Source organism: Mustela nigripes, chromosome 3, assembly GCF_022355385.1.
Source record: "Mustela nigripes isolate SB6536 chromosome 3, MUSNIG.SB6536, whole genome shotgun sequence".
NCBI classification, from domain to species: domain Eukaryota; kingdom Metazoa; phylum Chordata; class Mammalia; order Carnivora; family Mustelidae; genus Mustela; species Mustela nigripes.
In genome coordinates this window covers 113158053-113181264 of record NC_081559.1, presented here as the reverse complement: position 1 = coordinate 113181264, position 23212 = coordinate 113158053, and the positions used below count along the sequence as shown (strand labels likewise).

The following is a 23212-nucleotide window of genomic DNA, read 5'->3' as shown; positions in this document are numbered from 1 at the left end:
GACAGGTATCAAGGGACAGCTGGCAGGCTCCCCTGTGATGCCCCGAGTTTAAAATCCTTTGAAGTGGACAAATCACTTCCTTCATGAAGTGCCAGCAGCAAACAGGCTGGGACTCCAGGCCACTTCCCTAGTGACACCTCTCAATGTGCTCAGCAAGAACAATGTGATTGAGGCAGGCAGGTCTTGGTTACTCTGGAAGCGTTGTGTCCTGGAAGCCCTTCTTGCCAGAGCCACTCAGAGGAGCCCTTGTGTGTGCAGCCTTGTCACTCAGCTTGGCACTCCCTGGAGATGGCAGTGTAGAACTGCTAAGCTAGAATGTTGGGCCCCTCACAAACAATGTTGTGCGGAGCTTCCAGGACCCTGAATCCGGCCTCGTGGCTCCTGGGGAAGGGCGGGCACCATGGAGAACAAAACAGCACAGCCGAGCCCCAGCCACAGGGCTCCAGGCTGTCTCCCTCGAGTCTTGGAGAGGCTGCATCTTGAATGCTTGGCTTTATGTTTGAAAAAGAAAAGTGGCTTCTTTCCCTAGGCTTCCTTTCACAGAGAAGTCTCCAGGGTTCTGAGGAGCTATAGAGCGGGGCAGGAGGATGGGGCTGGTGAGGACAAGCCCATCAGAAGGGAGGGTGGGAAGCTGCTGGGGGCCCTGGAGGTGGGGAACGACTCTGGAGGAGAGGAAGGGGAAGGTACCCTGGGGCTCTGGGCTCTGTATCCATGGCCTTGGCCAGGGCCAGGCAATGGAAACAACATGAATGGGCCAAGAGTGGGGCAGAAAGAGGGACCATCCCCGGAATGTTTGGGACCTTAGCACTGTGCAGTTACAGGACAGGGCTGCTGCAGCAGAATAGAAATGGCAGTGTGGCAAACGTGGATGGAAAGCAGGCCTCCTGTGGCTGGTGGGAGGTTAAAAACCTGTGTCTGTCTGTGAGGGTGGGGATTCCTGCAGCATGGGGAGGGGGTGAAGAGAGGGGCGGCTGCCCCAGGAGAGTTGAGGTGGAGGCTCATTCGCAGATTATCAGAGGGGACAGACTGGCTCTCAGGGGGGATCTTTGTGCCTCCCCCACGACATGAGCTTAGACCCTGAGTCCTCACTGTCCTGGATACCCTGCAGTGGAGCTGGTGAGGACAGAGGCTGATGGCCCTTTTGACAAGGTGGCTGGGGAGTCAGTGGAGGAGGGAGGACCTGTGTGAGCACCCTGCCCCCATCCCTGGAGGATAGGAGTGTCCCCTGGGCCCCGATGTCACCCACAGAGGAGGGAAAGTAGAGGAGGACAGGGGGAACCTTAACACACCGTTTCTAACCAGTAGAGACCATCAACTTGAACAAAATTAAAAAAAAAATTAAACCCATGTTAGAGGGAATGGAGACTTGAAGAAGTCAGGATGTGAACAGTTTCTTTACAGAGCCTGTTTTGGGGCACGTTTGTGCAGTGCCATGTAAATTCCTCTCCTGGGCAGGCCCAGGAGACTGGTTCCTGTCTGAAGCCTAGAGCCACAGCCAAGGAGTCCCCAGGACTGGGTGGGCTGTGCTGGAAATGGAGGGAAAGGAGAGGTCCAGCCGGTGTGGAGCCTGGAAAGGCAGGAAGAGATGGCAGTCTGGGGGACCCACCCAACTTCTAGGAATGGTAAACAAGATGGAGCTGACCAGGTGGGGATGGATGGGGTGGGTGGGCAGGGGACCTGGAAAATTGTCACAGTCCTTTGAGAAAAAAAAGGGAAAGGAGAAAACAGGTCTTAGGTGTGCCTACAGGCTGGAGCCCTTGTGGCTTTGCTCTATGGAGGGCGGCATGGAGAGTGTGATCAAGCTGGTGGTGGGAAGGGTCAGGAGTCTGCACCCTCCCCAGTGGCATGTTCTGGGTCAGAGCTGGAGCTGGAGATAAGGGCCCAGTCTGAGATGTGCCCTGCCCGAGTCTGGCTTTTCCTTTGGAAGCAACCTTCCCATTGCGTGGAGAGGGGCTGAGGGCAGGTCAGTGGTCCAGCTGGAATCCAAACCCTGATCTGACAACAGGCTGTAGGTTTCTCCGCCGCCACAGCAGGGAGAAGAGCCAAGACCAGCTTCTTGTAGCAGGGGGTCTCCTGGGCCATGGCAGTGAAACACTTCCAGCTAGGTCTTGTCAAGAGGGCTGGGTGCCCACCCCAGTGCACTAGGGCAAGAGCTTGTGGTGGGGGGTGGGCTGGTCAGCGAGAAGGGGATGCAGGGCAAAGGGTCCCCAAGACATCGATGTACATGGGCTTCCTCTGGAGGCCTCCTAGGCTTGGAGGTCCCTGAGACCAGTGTGTACTCCCAGGAGGGGACTGTGGGCTGCCATTCCCATGGTGTTGTATTGACCTTTGGCCCCCAGGGAGCCTGTGTATTCTGGGCTGGGAGCATGCGGGGTGGAGGACGGACTCCTTCCTGTGCCATTGTAAAGGGGACGATGCTCAGGTGGGGTGAGTAGGGACAACTTTTCTCCAGGAAGAGAATTGGAGCTACACAGAGCACCGTGTGAGGACAAGTGACTGGTAGAAGGTTTTTGGGGTGAGGATCCAGGGAAACCAAGTTAGTAGCAGGCCTGCCCCAGAAAGTGGCAGTTGTTGGTCCCTGTAGGAGTGTTGGGAGTGAAGAGGGGACAGCAGGGAAAGCAGATGTGGGCTGGATGGGGCTGAGTGGCCACTGGCCATGATGAGGAAGGGTGCTGGTCCAAATCCAGAGATCAGAGGAGCTCGCTCAGCAGTGAGGGAGGGGCGGGGTCCACAGTGGGTAGATGCTGTCTACTTGCTGCGTCACACAGGGGAGGCTACTGCTGTGTACAGGGAGGGCGTAAGGGGCTGGGCAGGACCTAGGAGCCTCCCCAGCTTCAGGGTCAGGAAGGCTTAAGAGGGGTCTCCAACTTTATTTTTATGTATTCTTTCTTTTTTTCCACACACAGAGAGAGAGATAGCAGTGCTAGGGGGGTGGAGGGAGAGGGGCAAAGGGAGAGGAGGACAGAAGGGATCTTAAGCAGACTCCAAGCAAGCCCCACTAGGGCCTTGATCCCACGACCCTGAGATCATGACCTGAGCTGAAATCAGAAGTCGGATGCTTAACCAACTGAGCCACCCAGGCACCCCAAGGGGCCTCTAACATAAACAGAAGTAGGAAGATGAAAACTTTTTTCTTCACGGGAAGGTATTCTCGGGACTGACTCTGTCTTTGTCTCTCATCAGGACCCTGGTCCTGGAGGGCAGTGGCACCGCCAGGAAATGGAGGTCACTTCCATCCTGTGTTCCCTGATGGGCAAATCAAGCCGCAGGCTCCAGATGAAGTGTTCAGAGAAGGCCAAAGCTGGGGGCAAGGGTGTGGGGGCCACGGGTTTTGGGGGTACGGGGGTATGGCATGCCACACAAGTCTTTCCACACTGGGGTTCCACTGGAAGGGCTCTCTTGTAGGACTCTGTTACTAAAGAGATGCTCCCTCACAGATTCAGATGGTCAAGAACGCTCTGTTTGGATCTGAAGGTTGGGGTTTTAAGGCTCAGCTGTGTCTGTCCCTCACCCTCTCCCCTACATGGGACATTTCTAGCAACGAGGCAGCGGCCACCTTTGTGTCCTGGGACTGCTGTCGGAATCAGCGGTGATCCCCGTCTCCTGGGTTTCTGTTCCACCCCTCAGCTGCTCAGGGGCTCCTCTCTGGGGCCAGGGAAGCCTCAGCTACCCTGCCCTTCCCCCTCATCCCTCCCTCTACTTGGACAGGATGGAGGGAGAGTGTCCAGATACAGAATCTGGGAGGCGGGGGGAGGTCTGAACGACAACCTCCAACATGGCTTTCCGAGAGTCTTGTAGGTGAAGTCACTGGGAACCGACAGCCTGCTGGGTCTTCCAAGACCCTCGCGGAAATGCAAAGTTGGTGCACTCCGGCCCCTGGACCTAGCACCATCCAGTGACAGCTAGCTCCCTGCTCTGAGCAGAACAGATCCAGTTCCCTGAAGAAAAGGCAGTGAGCTGCTTTTTACCAGCCCTGTAGTCACATCAAGACCCAGAAGTTAAGCACGGGCTCTCCCTCCCTGTCTCATCAGGAGAACTAAAATCCATCAGTTAGTGGCCAGAACAATCTCCCCCATGTGGCATTTGTGCCCCAATGCTTGACAGTATCTGATCATGAGAAAACCACCTGGCTTATGCAGATGTTTATTAAGAGACAACTGGTCTATGTTAAAATGTCAGCGCTAAGAAAGGAAAAAGTGGGTGGTGCAGGGTGGGACAGCGCGGGGGAAAGGAGATGGGAGCGGCGGGACAGCACAGCCCTTGGCTCAGCAGTCCGGCCTGAAGATATTGTGGGGGCAATGGGGAGCTGTAGAAATGGACTGTACATTAGCTGATTTTAGTGAATTTATGTTAAATTTGGGGAGATGATAATGGGTTGAGTTTTATAGCAGAATGTCATTTCTTAGGAGCTATAGTGTGCTGTGGTTAGAAGTATTCTGAGGATTGCAACTTATTTTCAAATATTTCAGAAAATTGTGCATCTGAATGTATGTAAGAGTGTGGACACCTGTGTCTGGGCTCATGTGTGCCCATGTGTACACAGAGCAAGTGTGAGTGCAGGACAGTGAAAAAGGACAGAATGTTAATTAAAGCAAATCTAGGCTCAGGGTTGGTGTTCTTTTGCTTTCTCGTTTGTGATCTTTCCAAATTAAAAGTTGAGAAAGAGGTCACCGAGAAGCACATGGTGTCTGGTTCCTCAGCCTGACTTTGAGCTGGGGTCCTGTTTTCAGGTGCGGCTGTGGACTATTACCAAATTGAGCTTTGGGGTGAGGACAGCTGCCTTTCACAAAGCATTGTGTAAGTGGAAAAGTGCATGAATGCCTCCTTCGGGGTCTGTCTACTCCCGAGGGAGGCCCCCGCCACCGCTTCCATCCCTCTGCTCAGATGCTCCCTTTGAAAATCAAACCCTGAAGGTCTGGCCACACGATGCTGAACGGATGGCTGTCACCACAGACCACAGCACACCCACACTCCTTGTCAAGGGTTTATTTCATCTGCTAACATTCATTCTTGACCTAGACAAAAACAATTAGATGATTATGACTTGCTTTTCCATCACCAACTTGTCTTATATGAATAACCAAAAGATTTCTTCTCAACATTTTTTTTTTTTTAATAAGAAGCTATAAATAAATAAAGCTTTAAATGCTCCTGGGTTCAAGTTAAACACTTCCAGTTCCCATCAAGGTCACAGACTCATTGCTCGGACAGTTCTGCCGTCCCTAGTTCCTCCTCCGGGAGGGTATGTTGCAGGTCTGTGTGGGGAGTGGGCTGTTTGCTCACTGTGTGCTGCCTCTGTCCTTGTGGCCCTAGACAGAGCCCCTGGGTGAGTTGCCCCTTCTGTGGAGCCCCAGCAGGTGACAGCATCGGTTGAGATGCTGCAGGCACGAGGAACCTTCACCTCCACAGAGGTGGCCTGAGTGGAGGTGCTGGACTGGAGGCCCGAAGGGCCTAGGGGCACTGGCAGCTGCTGCTGTCTCTGGGCACCTCAGCCTGAGTGCTGGCCCCGGATGGGACCGGTTTCCAGATGCAGCAAAGAAACCAAGGAGAGACCCATGTTTCTGTGTGAATTGGGACAACGGATCATAAGTTAAAACATTCCAATATGTACAGAACAGATCCTATACCCAAGCCTGCACACACAGGAAACCCACCTTGAGGAGGGCCAGGTGCCCAGGGACTGGGGCAGAACACGGCCAAGCTTTCCATGTATGCCCTGAAAATGACCACCTCCCGATGGAGGCCACAGAAAGCCCCCAGCACCTGATGTGCTTGTGCGAGACCCCCGAGTTCTCATGAACATGTCCCACCCTCCTCCCTGGAGCATGCCCATCTCAAAAGGATGAGTGTTGGAATGGATCCCCCATGCTGACCTTCACTACCCCAAGAGAACCACTGTATCTCCTGGATGCTCGCCTGCTCAGCATGATGCACCCACTCTGGCGGTGGTCCCAGGCTGTGTGAGCATGGTGCCTATTCCAGGCTGCGGACCACTGCCCTGGGACTACAAGATGAAGTCGTCATTGTAGGAAGCAGGAGGTATGGTCACCATCCCACCGCAGGCAGGCAAAGATCAGAGGCTGCTTCCTCTTGGTGGCTACCTCATTTGACAACACATTAGCATTTCTTGTGCTATAGAAGGTTCCCTGCTTCCACACCTCTCTGGTGGGACAGTTGTGATGGCTGAAGACAACCTGGGGCAGGGAGGAAGGCCCCTGGTAGAATCTGCCCGTGAGGCTGCCGCCCTCCAACATGCCAGCCCTGGCCCTCACCACCCTTGTGCCTGCAGGCACGTGTGGGTCCTCTCCTGGAGAGACAGGGCACTCAACCACCTTGGGTGTGGGACTCACACTCTGCTCCCCAGAATCCAGGTTTTGGGCCTCATGTGGGAAAAACACCCCCACAGGAGACAGTGGCCTGACTTCCTAGAGCACAAGAGGGGTAGGGCACGGAGGAAGGGTCTACAACGGATATGGAACATGGCTTCTCCAAACTGTAGGGCTGTTAGGAATAGGGTCTGACCTGCTGGTGGGCAGGGGGCGGGCAAAGGGCAATGCAGGGAGAGCCTGGGGTGGGAAGGGCTGTGTATCTGGGTACTAGGAAGCCACCGAGAGCATTTCTTCCAACTCTAGTTGAAAATCTGAAAGTCTGAGGCCCCTCTCCTGGCCATATAGAACCACCAAAGCCCCAAGATATGGTTCATGAGCAGCAGGTACAGTCTGCTGTGTTCTAGCCAGTGGAGGCTTGATTGTACTTTTGCACATGGGGTTGTGGGAACAGTGGGTATGATCCCGGGGCCCAGGGACAGTCTACTGTATCTCAGAGGGTCAGAAAGGTATATGAGGCAGGGGAAATTCTCCTCCTGTGTGGTTGGTATGGCTAGCCATACCATCCCCAAAGGCATCTCCAAAGGCAAGGGGGGTGGTGGTGCTTGGACACAGGTGGCAGCATCCTTGGACACAGACTTCCCACTCCTGGGATGCACTCTGCCCTCAGAATGGGGGGCAGGGCATGTGGGCCTATCCCTGCGGCCCTCCTCAGCCTGAGGACTGTGGGAAATGGGGGGGAGGGGCTCCAGAGGTGTGCTTTGATCTCTTGACCCAAAGCATAAAGCTACGCTATGTGTTTTTACCTTGGGCCAGAGAGAGTGGGCTTCCCAAGGAGGGAAGGACTATAGTCTTCTCGGCTTTAGGTGAGGTGGGCTCTGACCATTGAAGATGGGTGAGCTAGGAGCTCCATTCCTGAGGACACCTCAAGGGGCTGCCTGTGTGCCCAGGGACAGGCTTCACTCTGGCCCAGGTGCCCCAGGGACCAAGGGACTGCCTGGTTGGCCCGAGCCTGGGAGGGTATCTGGAGCTGGTGTCAGGCCGCTGCTGGCCTGCAGTGGGGAGAGAGCAAGCAGGGGTGCACAGTGGGTGTAGGACGCCATCCTGGCGGGGTGAGTGTTGTCTCCACTCTGCTTTTACTTGTCTTCAGAACTTCGGCCACTGTGAGTGAGTGGAGGCCGGGAATACACGGACGCCACCTGCCTGCGGCCCTTGCCTGGGGCGCCCCTCAAGCATAGCCCCCTTCTGGAGGGTTGCACTGGTTGACTCCTCACATGGTGGTCTGGGAGGAGCAGTGAAAACTAGCCCCGCTGGCGACACGTCCCACTCGTCATCCTTGTTCAGCACGTATCTGCCTCCTGGTGAGCGCACCTGGGACCCTCTTCCCAGCAGAGGTCTGCGTGGGTTCTCTGTCTGGTTTCAGCTCCCCATCCCACCCCCCGCCCCCAAGGGGGCACCCCCCATGGCTGGCCACCACTACCACTTCTCGATGATGTGGCTCATGTAGTCCTCGGTGGGCACACGGCCGGGCTCCTCAGTGTCCTCCCGCGGCAGCGCCTCCTTGGCGCGGTGCAGCAGACGCTCCTCCCGGCTCTTGAGGCGCTGCTCCCTGCGCTCCAGCTGCCGCTTGTACTGGTAGCGCTGCTGGAAGAGGTCCTTGGCGTAGTCGTAGAGCTGCATGTCCAGATCGTTTAGCTCCTCGATGCGCCGGATGGTGTCCTCGTCCACCTCCACGCCACCTGCCCGCGTGCTATTGTACTGCATGAAGGGCCGGATGAACTTGAGGTTGAACGTCCGCTCGAACAGGTACTGCGTCTTGCGCTGGAACTCCGTCAGGCCGAAGAAGGCCATGCCCCGCAGGTTCTTCTTGGCGCTCTCCAGCAGCAGCTGGGCCCGCTTACCCTCAGGGATGAAGGACAGGTTGTAGCAGCCCACCAGGCTCAAGTCGGCCAGCATGCGCACCTGGCGGTTGTTGGCCAGGTTGTACGGGCAGTCCATGAACTCCTGCAGCGTGCAGCCCGACCAGTCTGTGCCCTCATAGCAGGGTGGCAGCTCCTCAGGTGTGGGTGTGCGCCCATCACACATGTGCAGAGACGTCTTCCATGTGGCCCCCCGTTGCACGTGCCGCCACTCGCTCAGGTAGCGGGACACAGGGTCTCTCAGCAGGGTGATGTAGTAGAACTTCCTGGAATGAGAAGGGGACAGGTGGTAAGGTAAGGACACAGAGGGGGACTGTGTGGAGTACCTGGGGACCATTGGGATGAAGGATAGAAGAGGCTGGAGTCCCAAAGCTGACTGCTTTGGGTGTATCCTGGGGGGATCCTAGGCACCTCTCATACCAACCGTTATGTCCTCCTAACAGCCACTTTTGAATGAGAAACCCAGGATCTGAGATGTGACTGAACCTCCAAAGGGCACATGGCCACGCTCGTGCTGGCCAGCCATGATGGTCATGGTGTTTTCCCTCAGGCCTCAGTGCCTCCTGAACCCTGGCCCAGGGTCTTCTCCTGAACCCTAAGGGTGCCCTCCTGTCTGCACACTCCTCAGGAAGAACACCCTGTCTTTGCCCTGTGGGGTTGCATACAGGGCCCCAGAGCCAATGCCATCTGGAACCAGGGGTTTAAGAGCTGCTCACAGTGGCCGGCTAGGTGCTACTCAAGGGGCCACTCAGCATAAGTCACTCACAGTCCCAGGCTGCATGTGCAGGCCTACTTGGAGCCTCCAGGAGGCCCATGCCACCTCCTGCTCCAGTGGGGGAGGGGTGCCAGTAGACCACCCAATCCGGGACCACCCCCCCTCCCACACCGGGTGACCCATCATTTACTATCTTGTCTTCCAGGAACTGCTTCCACTCCAGGAAGTCAGGGATCCCTCCAGATGCCACTCTCCCTGCTGTATGCAAGGGGCATCCGTACCATGGCAGAAATGACTCTCTATATGACAGGCACCCAGATGACTCATGTCCCTGCCCAGCAGGATGACTGGCCTGATGGCACCAGGACACAGTGGGCAGTGGGGCGGCTGCCAGATGTTCCTTGATGGGCCTGGTGGGTGTGGGTCAATGCCAGAGAGGTTATTCTTGGAAGCCTCTCCTCCAGGGCTGGGGAAGCTCCAGGAAGGAAGTGCCCCCCTCCACCCCCCCGTCAGCAGTGTGAAAGCACATCCACAGCACCCCCTCCTCACTGAGGCCCAACAAGAGCACCCAACTAATCTACTACCCTTCACTCCGGCCTCTGGGAGAGCCCCAGGGATGTAAAGCTCCTTGAGGGCTGCTGACAATGTGCTGATCTGATTGCACATCTCCCAGGGGGCCCTGGGGCACAGGCATGGCGACTGGCAAAAGGTGGTGGGGAACCACTACGGGCCACCCCAGGCTGAGGGAAAAACATCTAGGAAACTGCAGGGGGGCAGCGCTGGAGCACCTTCCTTAGGGGCCTTGGGATCCCCCAAACAGAGCCCGGCCAGAGGGGAAACCAGTCAAAGGCTTGGGGCGGGGGTGAGGGGTGGCAGTGGGCAAGGCAGGTCCTTCCATGCAGACTGCTGAGGAGACAGGGCAGCAGGTGGCCACCTGACATTCCCTGTGGCTTCGTCACCCCTGCGGTAGGGCAAGGGGAAAAGGCAGTGGAGAACACCTGGGCAGTGGGGTCGGGGCCACTTTCTCAGCAGGGAGTAGAGATCCTGACTGCCAATTCCTCCCTGATGCCTGGGTTCCACTCTGTGGTCTCTGCCTCAGGCCCTGGTTCACTCTGAAGTGCCTTTCCCATGTACGGTGCCCCAGCCCCCTCACGGACCTGACCATTCCACTCGCTTCGGGCCTCTGCAGGCAGCTCACGTTCCAGCTCCCTGTGTCCCACGCCTGACCCCAGCTCCTGTGGAATGCACTCAGTGCCTCTTGCTGCCCTTGGAAGATGCGCAACGGTCCACCTGCACCCTCCCAGGCCCTCAGTGACTGGCAGACCTCCTTTTGACCCTCTTGCTGGCTCCTGGGGAGAGACTCCAGGGCCCTGGCACAAGCTGTATTCTCTTCCCTTTCTGCTTCATCAGCTGACTCTGGCTCACCCTTCAGAACTCAGGCAGTTCTTTCACAGCCGTAACTTTACACTGACCTCTCAGCTCCCTTGACCAGAGCCTCCCTCAGGGAAGGGAGTGGGCAGGAAGGAAGCCAGCTCCTGCGTGTATGCTAAGCAGTCCAACATGACTCCCCAGGGTCAAGACTGCAATAGTCAGAGGAGCCAGGACAGAAGGTGCCTCAGGGAGGTCACCTCACACAGCACCTCAGCCCATTGTGGAGGACACCAAGCCTGAGAGTTTAGGTCCCCAGGGGCTTCAGAACTGGGGTGGGGAGGTGGGGAGGTGGGTGACACCCCCCACCACCACCACCACTGCGCAGCTCTCCTCTGCAGACTCTGGCTCAGTGAGAAAGCCCTCAAATGTGGTCAGTTCATTTAAGGGTCAACTTTCTAGAAATGCAGTAGAAGACACTGATAAATCCTGACCATGTCAAGTGCTTCTGAAGAAGCCTAGACACACAGGGAAGCACCCGGAAACATGTCTATGAACAGAGGCAGCCCCAAATGCAGGTGTCTGTGGCCTGCTCTGTTGGGTCCTGCATGTGCCCTTAGGCCCCATGTGGAGGCTGAGGGTTACGTGGACTTCCTCCACTCCTGTGGGGTCCTGACCACTCACATGGAAATGGGCTAGCCTGGTAGTTCCTCCTGAGCACAGACAGGCAGAGTTTGAGGTGTCCATTGCAGAGAGGCTTGTCTACTTGGTGCCACCCAAGGCCAGATGGAGTTCAACATGGCACCAAGGTGACCTCTGAGGGCAAGAACACATTGTGCGTACAGAGCATGGGCACCCCTCTCAGTGTGTGCCCCCCAGTCTTCAGGCTGAGGTCCTGTGTCAGCACTCACCTCCATCCTACCATGGGGACAGGCTTGGTGGAGCCTTAGCTTCTCCTACACCCTCATTGGTCCCTGTGATGGGAACAGGGCCATCAGTTCTCTCACTGCTGGTGCCTCCAGGTGTGGTCGTCTCTGAAGCCCTTGCCTGTGAGTCTCTCCTGTTGTACTGACTTTGGTCAGACAGCTAAGGTGATGCAGTGACCTACAGCTGCCATCTGGCCAGCCACAACTGATGGGAATCCTGGCCACTGAGGCAGGCCTACCTGCTTTTCAAGTTCCTCTGCTCCTAGCCTGAGAGGGTGTGTGACCTCCCCAGGGTCACACAGTAAGTCATGAGGCAGGAGGAGTTCAGGCTGCTTCTTCAAAGCCTGTGGTACAAGCTGCCCTGTGGCTGGGCTGATTCCGTCAGAGATGCCAGGGTGGTGGAGGGCTTACGGCCCCATGGGTGGGGTCACTGAGGGGTCTCCAAGGGTACAGCATGTGCTCGTGTATCTGGAGGTTCCAGAAGATGCACATGAGTCTTCCAGTCTTTGGGGATTCCTGTTTGCGCTGTCTGGGGAAGCTGGAGAAGCTGACTTCCCCTGAACCTCAGGCTCACGCTGACCCCGTGGGCACCACATGCCCGTGTGAAGCGGAGTCGCTTCTCTCCTTGCTGCACCCCTGGGTGCTGGCCCAGGTGGACAGGAACAGAGGCTCACCTGTGCTAGGATAACTCAGAAGGGCATCAGGATGGAGTATGTGACACCTTCTCTGTGCCACACGATTGTGACATCATGACACTACCATGCCCTGAGCGGTGTGTCCCCTTCCTCCATTCTGTCCTCCCAGACATGGCTTGTGGTGGAGAAAAAGTGCTCAGGCAGATTCTGCATCTGCTCAAGGGGCCAGCAGCCCTGGCCACTCCCCAGCTCTTGTCTGGACAGTGTGAGAGGCCCTACAGGGGTGCACACCCAGAGTCTGCTGGCCTCCTCTGCGAGCCTGACGCCCACCTCCACCTTGTCCACCCTGGTCCTCACTCTCACTGCTGCCATGACACAGCAGGCACTCTGGCTACAGGCCTGTACCCCGGCCATCCTCTGCCTAGGAGTCCTGCTCCCATCTCCCTCACTCTGATCTCTGCTGGGACACACTGGCTATTTATGTTCTGGTTTATTGTTGGGTGAAACAGGGAATGGGGGCCCTGTCCAGAAATGAAGAGAGAGTGCAGTGTGGGGCAGAAGAACACCCACGCCCCCCCTACAGATGACTGACCACACCCCAGATCAGGCAGCTTCCTGCCCAAGATGTGACCTGATGTACATTCTGTGAAGGTGCCAAGGGGCTCATGACTCAGGCATATGAGTGTTTGGCAGGGGCCAAACAACAGTGTGCACCCTCACTGGTATCTCCAGCACCTGCCTTCTCGTGTCCAGACAGCTGCCACCAGGCTAATCGAGACCCTGCCCCAGAGCAAGTTCTTCTTGCACTGACATCTGGGGTCCCTCTCAAACAGGGGCTTTCTGCCTATCACTCCCCAGCAGGATCTGTCCATTCAGGTGGTCCAAATGCCAAATGACAAGGTTTCCAGAAAAAGGGAAGTATGGAAGCAGAGGGGAGGAGATGAGGAAATAATGAGAATTGGAGTATATAATTCACTTAGACTGAAATGGCTCCCCAAGTGCCCAGCAAGTGAATGTGGGGACCAGACCCAGGATTAAAAGAAAGATGACCCATACGGTACCTGCACAGAAAAACAGAACACATGCAGAGGACTGGTTGTCAGAAAGGGACCCACTTTGTGGCAATACCATATGCGACAAATCAGTGGCTTCAAATAATACAAATAATGGCTTCAAAATGCTGAGGGAAAATGACCAGTGACATGTCAGACCCCACCAAACCATCAAGCAAACCTGAGGGGAGACTGGAGACCTTTATTTTCTATAATCTTATTTTAGAAAGACATTGGACTAGGTATCTTATACAGTAAATAGTAACAACAAAAAGTTTAGCATGGGAGATAGGCACTCCAATCCAGAGAGAGATTGAGAAGGTAAAATTGTACACCCCACTGGGTCTCCCAGGAGGAGACGAGCAGGGGTTCCAGGAAAAAGGGGCATGGACAGATTACCTGCTGTAACAGAACATTTGTGGAAAAAAATTCACTTGGAATAAATTATGAAGATGAAACACAGAGGAAGTAAAAGAAATTGGGCTAACATTAATTCTAGGAAAAAAGAAGAAGTAATATAAAAAAGAAAACAAAGCATTCAATTAGGCAAAGGAAGTAAATAATGCTTTTAGAGACATCATAATGTCAACAGTGACTATTGATTTAATAAAAACTCAAGCTTTTCACTCTACTTGGAGTATGGGTGGGCTACGGAGAAGGATGTGCAAAAGCTTAGGAACATTTAATTTTCATCTACCAAAACATAAAGCAAACAGATAATGTTTAAATCAGTAAATCAAGAAATAGCACCATAAATTATTTAGAAATACAGAAGTAAATATGTGAAGAATACTGAAGAGAGCTTCAAGTGATAATCTGGGGAGGATGGAAAGCAAAAGCAGATCTGTTGGTTTTTACTATAAGCCTCTTGGAGCTGTTTGTCCTGAAGCCTATATGTAGGCTATTTTATTTTATTTATTTTTATTTTTTTAAAGATTTTATTTATTTATTTGACAGAGAGAAATCACAAGTAGACAGAGAGGCAGATAGAGAGAGAGGGGGAAGCAGGCTCCCCGCCGAGAAGGGAGCCCGATGCGAGCCTCGATCCCAGGACCCTGAGATCTGAGCCGAAGGCAGAGGCTTTAACCCACTGAGCCACCCAGGCGCCCATATGTAGACTATTTTAACTAAAATATTAAAAATGTAGCAAGGAGGAAACTGGCCAAAAAGCGTATGGAAAAATGCTTCCCTTGATTAGTCATTGAGAAAATGGCACACTGAGCCCCAACGTGATATCACCTGCTCATGCAACGTGAATTGGGGACAGCTGTTATGGAGTGTCTTCACTGGAAAGCTGAAGGTACACACATATCCTGGGACCCAAGATGCCTCTCACAGGCACAGGACCCAGGGAAACCCTGTTGCAGCATGCTGGAAGGTATGGGAGACTGTCCCTAGCTGCACTGTTGGTGACAGCCCCTAACCTCTGCCACAGTGGCCCGGGTACAGAAGCAGCTGTGGAATACTGCCTAGCAATACAAATGGACGAATTGTTTACAAAAACTCTGGTCAATCTGACGAATAAGATGTTGCAAAGAAAAGGCAAATTTAAAAAATTTAAGAGTATGATACTGTTTATAGTTTCCAAATATAAACACAGCCAAAGAAAGTACTATTTAATGATGCACACATAGATGTCAAAATTATTATTTTTTTTAAAAAAAGGTGATGAGGTGATACAAAAATTCAAGGCAGAAGTCGGCCTCAGTGTGTGCTGGGCTGGGAGGGGTGCTAAGTTCATGGCGGCTTCCAGGGCAGTGATAAATGTCCTTCTTAAGGCAGGCAACTGGGGTGTGGGGGCTTGTTTTATGTTTTGTTTCTTGCAAATGCTATGCAAATTCCTTTGTATGTTTATAAAACACTGTGATAAAATAGCAGTTTAAAAAAGTTTAACAAACAAACTCAAGGTTCTCCCTTGCTGGCTTTGCAGGTGAAATAGCATTTCTGCCAAAGAAGGAGGCTCAGTTCCCCAAAGTGTACTAGTCCCCTCTATCTTTGCTCCCATGCTCCCTCTGCCTGCATCCCCCCCTGCCCCCCACCTGTTAACACTGCCACAGAGAGTAGGGGGTAGGGGAAGTTCCTGGAGTACCCTGTAGGCGTCAACTTTGGGGATGGTGAGGGTGGCCAGTTTTCCAGGCCAGTGGGGGCTGCCTCTGGCTTGCGAGCTAACCATGCATCAGTGGGCTGGCTCCTCTGTGGCCTTTCTAGGAAGGAACCACAACTTCTCCCAAGCTGGAGCATCCAGTTGGTGGTTAGCTTCCCGACCAGGAGGGCCTTAGGGTACAAACAGGGTCAGCTCCACTCTTGGGGCTCCCCTTCAGTGCTGTCAGTCCCAATGCAGGGACCTTGTTTGGTGACTTGGCTGGTAAGTTATGCTCTTTTGGGGTGGCAAGTTTCTGGCACAGCCCTAAACCATGTGCTGGCCTAAGTGGGTGGCCATGGTACCCTGACCTCCAGGACAGGTCTCTATAGAGCACAGCTGCCTGCTCTGCCCTGGGACAGGCCGGGGAAGTTGCCCAGACCCTCCTGCCTATGGCGAGGGAGCAGGGCTGACAGCACTATCACCCCCAAACAGAGCACGTACTGGAACTAGAGGGGTGACGAGGAAGCCCTGCCCACATCTTCTCTGAGGCCTAAAGCACAGGAGGTGCTCACCGCCACTCATCCAGTGAGTGCCCTGCACAGCAAAGACACAAACTGGCAATGCCCCTACATCCCTCACACCAGCAACGGCCGCCATGGTTACTGAGGCTCACAGTCTGGTAGGCACAGCCCAGGGGGGCAGGCCCGTCTCCCCTTTCACAGAGGACAAATTCCAGGCTTAGAAGAGGGATATGGCTCTGTTATTCAGTGTCCAAGTGCTCTGGGCTGGGTGGCGTGGTACCCACAAGGACAGTGGGAGGTGACAAATGGGAGGGTGGAGGGCCCTTGGAGGAGCACTACTCCCAAATGGGGGCAGGGTCGGGGGGCTTCTCAGAGATGGTGAGTGACTTGAGGAGGGAGACAGTGGAGGCTCAAGGTGCAGGCAGGGCCAGACCAAGAAGGGCCTTGTTCATCTGTCAGAAAAAAACCAGCTCAAATGGGTAACGGCATGGAGTGCAGCATGCACATGGATTTCAAAGATAAAACGCAGGACTTCAAAGAAATTTTATGCTGTGAAGTAATTCTAGTCCGCATGGGCTGTAATCACTCCTGACAGCCCACAGGATTTACTGCCTGTACCATGCATTTTTGTGTTTGATGACTCAGGGTTAGCGCTTTCTGTGCACTTAGCTGCTCTGCCATTTTTGTGTGCACAGTTTAGTGCATCTCACAATCGTGTAAGATCCTAGTGGGCAAGGAGAGTTTCTCGTTCCTGGGTCCAGACACTGCTGTCAGGCAGTGGCCGACTCTAAAGTTTTAAGTCTGAGTTTTTATAGGACAGCTCTACCTCTGGTCTGGAAGCTCTGCTTTGTTGACAACATAGCACACAGAAAATTCTGCAAGGACCAGCAAATGAGCTTTGAGTACCATCCTGGAGGAGGAAGTGGGGGGCAAGTGGGTGGCAGCCGAGAGGCAGCTCCTGTTCAGGTCCTGCTCTGCTCTGGGGTTTTTGGATCAGGGTGATGGCACCTTTTCACTGTCCTCAGAAGTCATTCCCCCTCTTGCCACCTGCCCGTGGGCATCAGGCCAGTCAGCCCACAACCATCTCTTGTATAGCTCACTTTATCAGTTATGTGACAGCTGGGCTCACAGGGGTGAAGTGAATGGTCAAAAGCCAGAGCCCACACCTGCCCTGTTGCACTGGAAGTTGCTGGCAACAAAGCCCTGCCTTCTTGTCCCTCCCACGGATAACACCAGTGGCCAGAGGAGGCTTTATCTTCCTTTTTCTGCCCTGAGAGTATGGGTTTGATCTGAACCCCATGCCTGAACCCACCCACTCCCAACCCTCCCCAGGCAGCCCAGGGCTCTGACCAGAAACCAGATTTTGAAACTGGCTCAGGCAGAGCTGGGTGAATGCACAGGACCCTGTGGCTGGGTGAGGGGCCGGTTGGGCTTTAGCTCTGTGCACTAACAAGAAGGGCTGGGATGCAGCAAAGCCACTGCAGAATGTTGGCTGCATGTTAGCTACCCAGGACACATGGAAGTCAGGGAGGGAGGAGATCGTAGCTGCCCACTGCAGACTGTGTCAGAGCAGAGCCTCTCGGAGGCGAAGATGCATGGAAGAGCCCTCGCCAATCCCCCAGCTGCACTCCATGACTGCTACTCAGCAGGCAGGCGTACAATTAAGGGGCTGCCTCAGAATGGTGAGGTTATGGATTCTTTCTAGCATTTTATTATAAACATTTTCAAACTCACAGCAAAGCTGAAAGTCTGGGGAACATCCATTCACCTAAATGGGTTACTTTAACATTTTTATAAATCTCTGCATTGTCTACAATGAATGCACGCTGTTGAAATAACTGAAATAAAGGAATGGGGATTACAGAAACATCTCTGCTGCTTGGTATGGGGCGCTGGGGTACACAGAGGCCACAGGAAAGGGCCAGGTTTGTGCCTCTATGACAACATGCCAGCTGGCTGGCATCTCAGAGTGGCAGGCTCGCTGCCACTCACCTGCTTCCTGGGCTGTGGGCTCCCATGGCAGGGGTTCTGTGAAAGAGGGCCCAACCCACCAGTCTATAAACTCACATCCTGAAATAAAGGCAGATTTTTCTAACCAGTGCCAACAGAGCTGCAGCTCCCTAATTGTGGGTGAGGACACTTGTCATTTACAGCCAGAATTATAAAGTCTTTAAAAAAAAAAACAAAAAAACGACATACCGCTGTATTACTCCTGGATACACAGTCATTGGAAGAAAATTGATGCCATGGGTCACAAGAAGTGCCCTTGGAGAACCAGCCCCTTTCTCCCTCCTGAGGGTGATCTTGGGGGTGGTCCCAGACTGGTCAGGGAAGCTCTGTGTGGGGTACTCATGCCCCTTTCTACCCCAGTTGCGTACTTTGGCCTCCTAGGGTCCACGAATCCCCCTTCGTGGGGACAGAGGCCACACCATGAGGCCAGGATCTACTCTGAGAAGTATCTGGGAATTCAGAGGGAGGACTCAGAAGAACTTGCTGGGTGGGTGAGAGCTGACCACAGTACTCCAGCCCTCACTCATGGGCTGGCTGGGGTTGGTGTGCCAGGAGACCTGCCTCCCCAAAGTCTTGCTCTGATTACTGTCTCACCCCAGGGCCTGTGGGCACAGCAGGCCAGGGCAGCCAGGGCTGTCACCAAGGCCTGGGTCCACATTACAGGAAGGAAATGACAAACTTTAGGGGTGGCCAGAACCAGGAGCCATGGCCTGACCTGCTGTGGTTAGCTTACTGAGCAGAGTCCCATCAGGACTGCTTGCTGCCAACTCTTAAGCCAGGTGCTGGTGGCCCCAGGACCCATGCCTGGCAGCACCCAGTAGCCCGGTCCTATTGTTCTTGGGGGTCTTGGAAAGGGGTGCATGTGCACTAGGCCAGCTCTGAGGAATGTAGCTCGTGCAGCAAAATGACCCAGCACAGAATCCAGATGGAGGATTTACCACCTTACAAAAATGCAAGTCTGAATTTTGGCTCTGATTCCCCTCGAATGCCCTAGGTGGGGCTGTAACAGGAAGAGGGCTGCAGGTGCAGCTCACCAAGGGGAGCACCTGGCTGGCTGCCAGCTGGGTCACCCTTCCTCTCTGACCCAGGATCCCCACGTGCATCATTAACAGAGCTGGTTGGTGAGCAGTGCTGGCTGAAGGGAGGGAGCCGAGTGCGAGGGAGAGTTGAGGCCCTTTCAGTGCTGGCATGGGCAGCGGGAGGATGGGCAGGAGGAGATGGACCAGTTTCTAGCCAGTACAAGAGGGAACCAGCACCAGGCTCTGGCCATGACTGACCTCCTGCACCATACCCAGTACCGTGGGAACAGGCCCCACCTGGTACCTTCAGGAGACCTAGATCACCAGATGCTGAGCTGGTGGTGGCAGGCTGGAACCCCCTCTCCAAATGCACTGTACAAAATGCCTGTGGAAGGCCATCCCTTCTAGGGTGACAAGTCCACAGAACAGCTGTGGTCAACTCACCCTGTTTCCCAAAATACCAAGGTCTGTGATCAGGGGCTATGTGAGCGCAGGCCAGTTCCCGCCCCTCCACCTAGTACAGGTACAGCCAACAGCTGACATTGTCCTTGGCGAAACACCAGAATATGAGCTCGGGGTTAAGTGAAGTCTGATTGAGCCCCCGCATCGGTCTGTGTGTTGGAGAGGATGGGAGGGTGTGGCTTACACAGACACAGAAGACTGGCCCCTGAAGGCTGAACTGTGCTTGGGCAGGGACTGAGCAGCAGGGCTTCCACACGTGTCCTGGCGTGCCTGTCCAGCAGGGGGGCGCACACTGGACTGGCTGGCAGTGCCCACCTCCAGCAAAATGAGAAGGGCCTCCTTGGCTCACCTACTGAAGGAGTCTGGCTACAGGGATCAACACTTACTCCCGCCCCCAGATGACTCCTCAGGCTTAGGAAACAGTAGGGAAGTCCTGAGGAGCAAGAAGCCCAGGAAATGTTCTGTAGCTAGGTGTGGCTGTGTGACTAAGTCTGGCCATCAGCATGGGTGTGGAGGCGCTGTCCTTCCCCCCGTTCTCCTGCTGGCTGGAGTGTGGATGTGACTGCAGAACACCAGCAGTTACTTGGGATCATGAGGCAGAAGCCCTACTCTTTGGATGGCAGGACTGACAAAACCTGGCGTCTTGGTGCTTCCTGTGGCTGCACCACCACTTGGGCCTACCTACACTGGGCTCTTTTTCAAAGGGAGGGGAATAATAGGTTCAGAGACCTATTCTGGTCTCTGAACCTAACCTACCTATTCAAGGCCAAAGTGGAATGACCTTGGCGTGATCAGAGGGTAAGCTCCTGGGGTGGGGCCAGCCCTGTCTGGGGTGGGCCCCAGGGATCAGGAGCTCAGTAATGACTGAAATAATTTGATGAACCCTAGTACTTTACCCTGGTCATCCTGGACACTCAGAAGCATCCCACGGAAGGAAGTATTCTCACTTTACAGATCAGAAAACTGGGCCCACAGAGGTTAAATAGCAAACCTAGCCACTGAGCTGGCTGGTGGTGGTGCTAGAGCTCAAGACCAGGCCCACCTGGACCCAGACCGTAAGTGTCTGATGACAACTGACCCCACCCCCCAGCCCCTAGAAGGCAAGTAAATGTCACTCTGTGGCAAGACTGGCCACTGGCCACCTGCTGACCACTCACTAAACCACAGCCAGAAGCTGTGATATTTTTTAAAGTGAACAATGAGCACAATTTCCAATCCATTCAGTGAGCTCATTAAGAGTCAAGAGTGGTCTCCGTAAAGGAAAAAAACCTATCCAGACCAGCCGCTAGGATGCACCTTCTCCAGAGCTGCTACACTTCACATGGACACTGTGACCATCCTCCTGATACCGTTTCCCTGGGACGTTGGTCACGGGGAATAGAGCCAAAGCCCTGGACTTTGGCCTGGCCTGGGCAGTACGTTGCTGTGGCATCCTGAGAGGGCTTCCTGGATGGGCTCTCCTTCAGTCATGCAAGGCCTCCAGCTCCTCCTGCCTGAGGGCAGATGGTTGCTGATACTGCTGCAGGCCCAGAGCTGGGGTGGAGACCTAACCGTACAGTGTCCCCTGCTGGGAAGCCAGATGGGTGAAGACCCATTCCTATGGGGCTGCAGGATGCATGGGTGGCGGGTGTGACTCTCACAGGGCAGAAGCAGGGAGCAGTGGGCATGAGAGCAGGGCTGCCATGAGTCCTCACCCTTTCCCATTGCTGTCACACAGTCTAGCTCCCAGGGAGAAGCCCATGCTCTGAAGAGCCCCCATCCGAAGGTGGAAGAGGGCCCCTGTAGAGGCCCTAAGTGTGTCCAGAAAGGCCTCTCTGATCTTGCCCCCACCAACTTCTAGGGCCTCTGGGATCCAAGGTCTTGAAGACAGGCAGGGTGTGTAGGGGAGTGGTGGTAGGGCTCCCCATGCTGGGCATACCTGCACTAAGAGCTGGTTTGCACACCTCAGCCTAGTGCTGGGCCCTTATTGTTAGGAGGAGTTGCCAGAATGAAAGGACCTATAAGCAGAGCTCTTGTATGGGGGTTCCAGCAGGCCAGGGTGAGGGAGGCTATCTGACTAGGGACCACTGGAAACTAAGGACAGGGCCTTCCAGCAAGCTCCTGACAGCAGAAGGACCCTGAGCAGGCCTCCCCTGCCTGCAGGTTCATGTATTAACTCCTCTACCACAGGGGCACCCCGGCTACCAGTTCTTGCCTGCTGCTGGCACAGGCTGACCGAGGCCCTGAACCCCACAGGAGTGGTACTGGGAGCCAAGAGCCCCCACCCCTTCATCGTGTGCTCCCAGGTAGGCTTCCGGGAGCTGGGGAGAGATGGAGCTCTCTGCATCTGAGGCATCCTCATGGATGGGGCCACTCCAGGATCAGACTCTGCCAGCTGTCCCCTACCATGAGGCCTGGGGAGAGTGAGGACCCCTCTGGGCCTTACTCAGGCTCACCTCCTGGACCTCCCAGGCTCCTGTAAAGGCCTGGTGAAAGGCTGTCTGTAAAAGAGAATTACAACCCTGATGGAGAGGAGCCTCTAGTGCTGGGCAGATGCACGGAGCTCAGGCAGGTACAGGAGGTCGGAGCTTGGTGACTTCACCTCTCTGCCTCAGGGCTCTGCTCCCCATCCTGGGCTCCACAGTCTCCTTGGTCTTATTCTTTTCTCCTTTAGTGGGGCACTTACTGCATACAGGACGTGTATAGCTCCACCCTCCTTAGTACCTGGAAGGGCTGAAAGAGTGGCCAGTGCCCGGAGCAGAAAGGGTGGGTGCCTTAATCCCAGCTCAGCGTCTGACAGGACCTCTGAACTGTGACATTGGAGCTGACATCTGAAGCACCTGGAGGAGAAGCATTCCTGACAAGTCTCCAGAGGAAGAGGAGGTGGGATGCGGGAGGGCAGAGCACAAATGCAGAGGGGAGCTCGTGATTTTAGCAATGAAAGGACATCGTTATTAAACAGTGGGAAAAAGAAAATTTCTGTTTAAAAATTCCAAGTTGTTGACAAAACATGAAGAAAAACAAGTCGATTAGTTTAGGTTTAGGAAATACCTCTAATAGGCCCTTCTTCCTCCCCCAACAACATCTGTAGCAAATGAAAACATTCCATTTACAAACAAGATTAGCCAAGTTTTAGGAGAGCAGAGCAGATGACCTCAGCCCCCTGGCTCTGTGGCGCAGAAACTCTGAGGTGCTGGCTGGGCAGGTACCACGGCCCATACTGGACCCCAAGCACCGCATTTCTGGAGCCTAACGCCCTCACCTTCCTCCTTGGGGCAACTGACCAGGGAGTGGGCCTCTACACTTGAGGAAGCCCAAGTTTTTTTCCCCAAGGCCCCTGACCTTTGTGATCCCAACTGGCCCCTCACAAAGCCCCTGGGAGACCCGTGGAGCAGGAGGGGACTTAGCTGTCAGGTTAGCGTGCTCTATGGGGTGCTGTGGAGGCCATACCCACCACACCTGCGCTGGCACAGATGGGAGACAGTCCTAAGCCAGGGCTTGGGTATCGTGAGTGGCCCTCCCAGCTCCAGCCTATGTGTCAATCACTCTCCATCTTCCCTGTAAGAGCAACTCAGTGGACACATCTATGACCTCAGGCTGGGGATGCCCTGCGAATGAAGTCTGGGTAGGGCCGCTTTCCCTGGAGATGCACTTCCCAACTATGGGCAGGGCTACATGCCACAGTACATGGTAAGGGTGCACGAGAGCTTCAGCAGGCCTCCTTCTGGGGAGCTGTTTTCCTGAAAGCTCTGACACTGAGGTGCCCAGAGGCTGGGCAGTGATGGCTGAGATGCCAGGCCCACAAGGGCTTCTCCTGGCAGGTGACCAGAAAGACTGTGGCTGTTTGCGGTTCTGGAAGGCCCACCCAGGGTCTCACTGGGGGCTGCATCCTCCCAGTGAGGTGAGGCTTATGATTGCTCTCCGCCAACCCAAGCATGGTCCTTTCTGGAAAAGGCTTCTCCCATTAGCAAAGGACTGGCTGATGGCATTCTGGGAGAATGCCTGCTGCCCCGACCAACCATGGCTGGGTCAACCCTAGCCCTGGATTCTCGCCTGAGCACAAGTGCTGCTCTGCTCCAGGAGTGAGGACCTCACATCTCCTTTTGCCCTCAGACTCTACCAAGCTCCTGCCTGCTGCTCCTGGGCATTGTTCCAGCAGAGTGGGGGCTGACCAGCAGGTCACTCCAACCAGGCCTC

The 23212-nt window shown here is 54.7% G+C and overlaps 1 protein-coding gene across 1 annotated transcript in view; it reads right to left on the bottom strand.

Moving 5' to 3' along the window:
• Positions 1-4971: 4971 nt before the first annotated feature.
• HS6ST1 (heparan sulfate 6-O-sulfotransferase 1) overlaps positions 4972-23212 on the bottom strand; it is a 42485-nt gene continuing 24244 nt past the window's right edge. The window contains exon 2 of the mRNA XM_059394521.1: positions 4972-8511. Coding sequence (XP_059250504.1) covers positions 7803-8511 — 709 coding nt within the window. The 3' untranslated portion in view covers positions 4972-7802. The remainder of the gene's footprint in view (positions 8512-23212) is intronic.